The 6,193-nt window shown below is 48.8% G+C and overlaps 1 protein-coding gene across 3 annotated transcripts in view; it reads left to right on the top strand.

Moving 5' to 3' along the window:
- Positions 1-6: 6 nt before the first annotated feature.
- The window catches only part of STAT5A (signal transducer and activator of transcription 5A), a 19,002-nt gene continuing 12,815 nt past the window's right edge, over positions 7-6,193 (top strand). For all 3 annotated transcript variants that reach the window (XM_014547240.1, XM_014547241.1, XM_014547239.1), the window contains exons 1-4: positions 7-140; positions 475-631; positions 1,776-1,865; positions 4,871-5,045. In XM_014547240.1, coding sequence (XP_014402726.1) covers positions 13-140; positions 475-631; positions 1,776-1,865; positions 4,871-5,045 — 550 coding nt within the window. In that variant the 5' untranslated portion in view covers positions 7-12. The remainder of the gene's footprint in view (positions 141-474; positions 632-1,775; positions 1,866-4,870; positions 5,046-6,193) is intronic.

The following is a 6,193-nucleotide window of genomic DNA, read 5'->3' as shown; positions in this document are numbered from 1 at the left end:
AGGTGAACGGCCATGGCGGGCTGGATCCAGGCCCAGCAGCTGCAGGGGGATGCGCTGCGCCAGATGCAGGTGCTGTACGGGCAGCACTTTCCCATCGAGGTCCGCCACTACTTGGCCCAGTGGATCGAGAGCCAGCCCTGGTAGGTGCCCCGGCTGGGCTGCCTTCCCCGGCGGGACCCTGCCGGCCAGGCCCCTCGGCCGCTAGGGCTCCTCCGTGTGGGTGGGTGTGATTCTGGTCCTGTGGGTTCCTTTCTGTGAGGAAGGGGCCCTGTTCCATGTTGGCGGGGAAAGGGGAACAGGGAAATGGGACCCCGGGAAGGGAGAGGGGCTGTTTCTAGACTCTGCTGCCCGTGGCACTGCCAGGAACCAGGCTTGTGGGCGCTGGAGCACTCGTAGTCAGGAGCCTGGGGTCCCACGTCCCGCTGGGTGCCTGGAGGCACCACAGATGGCTTCTCTACCCTGCCCTGCCCCAAGGGATGCCATCGATCCAGAAAATCCCCAGGACCAAGCCCAGGCCACCCAGCTCCTGGAGGGCCTGGTGCAGGAGCTGCAGAAGAAGGCGGAGCACCAGGTGGGGGAAGATGGGTTCTTGCTGAAGATCAAGCTGGGGCACTACGCCACGCAGCTGCAGGTGGGTGTGAGCGCTGGGTCGTCTGCGGGGAGGCCGTGGCCGCCTTCTAGTCCCAGCGTCGGAACCCCTGGGTTTTTCCTGGCCTGGACACTCACTGACTCACCGTGTGACCTTCACCTTATCGGCAACTTTTCTGCGCTTCGATTTCCCCCACCCCCTCTTTCTAAATCAGACCTGTGGGATCCCTTTAACATATTACAAAGCCAGAGGTGGGGTGTCCTGGTCCCCAAGAGAAGGAGGACGGGTGAAACCACCTTCTGGACAGATCAAGCGGAAGGGATGGAGGTGGACTGAGTCAAGATTCCTTTATAGGAGAAAGGAGGAGTGACAGATTCTAGAAATGAGGGCGTGAGGCAAGCAGACATCCCTCTTGGGGCTCTTCTAAAGGTGGGAGAGCTCTTGAAGTGGGGCAGGAGAGGAGCAGAGTTGTCAGATAAAAGAGCCTTGAATTAGGCTTTAGATGTAAGATGTAGCTTCTCCTTCACTTGGGGGGAGGGAGGAGGATAGGGGAGAGAGGAAGTTTTAGTGGGAGCAGGAAAGGGGTGTGGGTAGTAATCATAGTCAAGCATTTATTGGAAATCACTAGTATTTCTTAGAGAACCACTTTTAAATAGAAGCAGCAGGGTGCCAGGGAAATAAAAAGTCCACCCCAGAAGAGGGAGGAAGCCGGGGAAACCTGGGGCAAAGGGGGAAGCAGAATAGGAACCCAGACCTGGAGTATGGCGGAAAGTTTCTTGACCTTGACATTAGGCGCTCTGAGTTTTGAGTCATCTGCTCACTCATTTGCTTCACTCTGTATAAGTACTTAACCTCTCTAAGCATCAGTTTTCTCATCTTTGAAATGGGGATAATCATTTCTGCTATGTCATAGGGTTTCGTTGATATGAAAGTCATAGGGGATGGTCGGTGGGAAGTGCTTTCTGAACTGGGTTTCTAATGCACTGCAAACCAAATGAAGATCTGGGAGGGGAAATCAAGTCAAGGAGAGACCGAGGTGACTGGTGACAGTTCCGGAGACTTCTGGGGGGGGGGGGGGGGGAAGCTGAGGCAAGGACTGGAGGGGAGGAAGGTGTGGGCATGGCACTACGACAGGCATGGTAGACACAGAGGTAGGCCACTGGTCGCTGCTCTTGGATTCTTTCAGAACACGTATGACCGCTGCCCCATGGAGCTGGTCCGCTGCATCCGGCACATTCTGTACAATGAGCAGAGGCTGGTCCGAGAAGCCAACAATGTGAGTGTCCCCTGGGTGTGGGGAGAAGAGTTGGGAAGACTTTTCTCTCTAGACACAACTGTGACTTATAAATACTGGCATGAGAGAACACCAAAGAAATGAGAGGAGACATGAGCAAGTGTGAGGGGCAAGATTATCTGCAGGTGTGGAGTGACCCCCTGGCTTCAGTCCCTTGCTCCACCACTTTCTTGCTGTGTAACTTGAGCAAGTTACTTAACTTCTCTGAGCTTATGTTTCTTCAATTATAAGTAGGGATGGTGATAGTACCTACCTTGCAGGATTATTGTGAGCATTAAATGAGATACTATGTGGGCCAGGGACAGACAAACAGACCAATGAAACAGAAGAGGAAGCCCTAAATACACACACACACACATACACACACACACACACACACAGTTGGAAACTCAGCCTGTGTCAGAAATGGCATTACAAATCACCAGGGAAAAGATTTGTCATTCAATAAATGGGCTAGGGCCAAATAAGAAATATTCTCTGGGACGCTCTGTGAGGAGAAATGGAGCCAAGGTCTGTGTCAGAAAAATGAACACAGTCAAGCTCAGAGAAGTGAGGCCCAGAGAGGCAGAACAGGGACTCATTCCCCAAGTTCTGGAATCATACAGGCATTGAACATCTGCTTGGACAACGGTACAAATGTTATACTATCTGCAATAAAGCGAAATGAATTTCATAAAATGACATCACACAGGTAAAGACCGCCGAATAGTGCCGGGAGCACAGGTCTTATTGATTATCTATTTGTTGTCGTGAACGCTGATTTCAGGAATTTGGCAGTTCATTCAGTAAACGTGTATTGAGGTCCTGCGGTGTGTCTGGCCCTGGGCTAGGCCTGGAGAAACAGATAAAGACCTGGTTGTCACCTGGGAGGAATTCGGGTGATGATCGATTCTCCAGCGGTGAACTGAGGGTTCAGGGAGCACATGTGGGAAAAGTACCCAGCTCAAATCGGGGCAGGCGGGCAGGGGGCATGTCCTGAGGGAGGAGAGGTCTGAACTACAGTGGAGAAAGCAGGAGGGAGGAGGTGGGAGGAGTTTTTAGTCAAAAGTAGCAACAGTATTTGTGAGGGCAGGAAGGCAGGAGCCATCTTATCATATCTGAAGACTTGCAAATAGTCAGTGCAACTGGGGAGAAGGGAGCCAAGTGAGGAGTCCTGATGGGTAAGGCCAGAGAGGAAGCAGAAGCCAGAGGGTCTTCCAGGACAGCGCTTGTGTCCCTTGGCTTGTTGCATCACAGAGCTATCTGTAAACGCACAAATGAATTAGGCTCCAATTAAGAACTACATGTCTGTGATGCAGGTGTTGTCATGGTTGGGGGAAGGGGGCTCGGGATGGGAATCATTCCTTCTAGCCATGAAGGTGTTCTTGGACACCTTTGACCTAGGCTTAAGGGATTTGGTGATGCACAAGACAGACGAGGTCTTAGCACTTAGAAGGCTCACATCCTAGTGCAGTGATGGCGAACCTATGACACGCATGTCAGAGGTGACACGCGAACTCATTTTTTTGGTTGATTTCTCTTTGTTAAATGGCATTTAAATATATAAAATAAATATCAAAAATATAAGTCTTTGTTTTACTATGGTTGCAAATATCAAAAAATTTCTATATGTGACACGGCACCAGAGTTAAGTTAGGGTTTTTCAAAATGCTGACACGCCGAGCTCAAAAGGTTCGCCATCACTGTCCTAGTGCAAGGAGGCAGACAAGAGCGATGGTTGAGTGTCAACCTATGAACCAGGAGGTCACGGTTTGATTGCCCGTCAGGGCACATGCCCAGGGTTGTGGGCTTGATCCCCAGTAGGGGGTGTGCAGGAGGCAGCCAATCAATGATTCGCTCTCATTGTTGATGTTTTCATCTCTCTCTCTCACTTCCTCTCTGAAATCAATAAAAAAAATTTTTTTTAAAGAAAATCAAAGAAAGAGGTAAAACCCAAGAACTAGACACTCTCAGATAAGGGTGGTGCTGTTTTGAATTGGCCCTTCAGAGACGGTCACTCTGAAAAAGTACCAGTTGAAGTGCCAGCCTCAGGAAGATTTGTTCCAGAGTGATGGCACAAAAAGTGCAAAGGCCCTGAGGCAGCAACGTGCTGGGTGTTTAAGGAACAGAAAGTAGCTGTTGTGGGCGCAGAGGCTGGCAGGGACTATCCGCCAGGGCAGTGGAGGCTGTGGGAAGGAGTTTGGAATTTTCTGAGAACAGTTCATTGGAAAGGCCCTGAAGACTTGGTTGAGAAGGAGATCAGACCAGGTCACTTAAATGTATGAATCCACAAAGCCCTTGTTGATGCTTCCCCTGTAACTTCACTGTGGGGTTCTTAGGACACCACCTGTGAGAGGTTTACCTGATTCCCTCTCCCCTCGGTCACAAGTAGGTCTTGAGTGAGGACAAAGACAATGCGTGTTCACCTAGCCCACAAAATACCGACTTCTGCGCATGGGCCACGAAGTTTCAATCGCACTGTACATGCGCTCCCGCACGTGGTATTTTGTGGAAGAGCCACACTCAAGGGGCCAAAGAGCCACATGTGGCTCGCGAGCCGCAGTTTGCCGACCACTGAGCCTCAGTCCCCACTCCGTCCCAGCACCTAGCACAGCCCATGGCATTGGATCAGTGAAAGAATGTGGAATGAGGGGTCATCATCATTAGTAGGAAAACCCAGGTAACTCTTGGGATGTGTTGAGTTCTAGTCTCTTCAAAGAGAATTTAGATGGACCATGTTTGGGATACCCTGGTGGAGTGAGAACTGCAATAGAAGTTTCTGCTATGCTTCATGAAGATTCCATAGTCTGCCAGCTCACACGTTTCTCCTTCTTTGTCCCCTCCACCCCAGTGCTGACAAATGACTTTCCTTCTGGCTCAAATTGCCCTTCCTTTTTACTCTAGATTCAGAGTTTGGGGTCTGTAGTATTGGCATCCCCCAAAGCCCGAGGTTTCTCCCATCCTCACTGCCCAGCTCACTGCGGCCTGCATTTCTGATATGTCCCCAGGGTGCCTCTCCTGTTGGGATGCTGGTTGACGCCATGTCCCAGAAACACCTTCAGATCAACCAGACATTTGAAGAGCTAAGACTGGTCACGCAGGACACCGAGAACGAACTGAAGAAGCTGCAGCAGACTCAGGAGTACTTCATCATCCAGTACCAGGAGAGCCTGAGGATCCAAGGTGAGGCCGCTGCAGCGTGGGCGGTGTATGTCATGAGGATGGCAGTGAGGACCACTTTGTGAGCTCCTGCAGGGATGGGACTAGGTCGTGTCTATTTCCTGGGAACCTTCCCCAAAGCCTGGGAAGAGTAATGGCTCCGGGTGATGGAACCCTTGCTGTGGGCCAGGCTCTGGGCTAAGCCTTTTGCGTGCATGACTCAATTCAACCTTTACAACAAACAGTTCTAGGATGTAGGTAGTTGCATTATCTCTATTTTGCAGATGGTAAAACTGAGGTTCGAAGAGAACAAGTAACTTGGCCTGAGTTGCTTAGAAAATTGCAGGGAGGTGTCATTAAATCACTGTACTTTATTAGCCAATATTGTCTCCCTAATTGTAGGTATTCCGTGAATATCTCAATGAATGAATAAATGACTGAATATGGGCAAAGTGTTCCCCCGTCAGAGGGAGCATTTAGGTTGAGAGTCCCCAGATTGGACCAGGCTGGGGAGAGGTGGAACTCCAGGAACGCCCCTTCTTTAGTCTTCCTTAGAGGAGATGGAACTGGAAGGAGGAGGTGACAGTGGACAATTCTCCTGTCTCCCAGAGCTGTACCACCCCATCCTAGTGAGAACAGGAAGTGTCAAGCTATCTTTTCCTTTGCTCTTCTTTTTCTGGCTTCTTCAGGTAGACCTTTAGGTAATTGATTTTAGACCTTTCTTCTTTTCTAGTATATGTATTCAGAGTCCTGCTAAGCAGTGTTTTAGCTGCCTCTCCTGATTTTGAATAGGCTGTATAGTCACTATCATTCAGTTTGAAGCATTTTCTAATTTCTCTTCTAATTCTTTTGCACATGCATTTAGAAGTATATTGTTTAATGTCCAAATATTTTTTTCTAGATGTCATATCATTATTGATTTCATTTTCATTTCATTATTGAATTTCATTGTTGTCAGAGAACATACTCTGTATGATCTCAATTCTTTTAAATGTATTGAGACTTGTTTTATGGCCCAGCATATGCTCAATCTTGGTGAGTGTATCTGGTGGACTTGAAAAAGATGCATTTTCTATGTGTTTCATTAAAAAGCAGCAAATAATAAATTCCATAATGTTAACAAATATAACAATACTTATTTTAAAATAAATATTTAAATATATGTTATAAAT

The sequence above is a fragment of the Myotis brandtii genome, unplaced genomic scaffold, assembly GCF_000412655.1.
Source record: "Myotis brandtii unplaced genomic scaffold, ASM41265v1 scaffold469, whole genome shotgun sequence".
NCBI lineage: Eukaryota > Metazoa > Chordata > Mammalia > Chiroptera > Vespertilionidae > Myotis > Myotis brandtii.
Note: the sequence above shows the minus strand (reverse complement) of the source record. Positions and strands in the feature narration are given on the sequence as shown.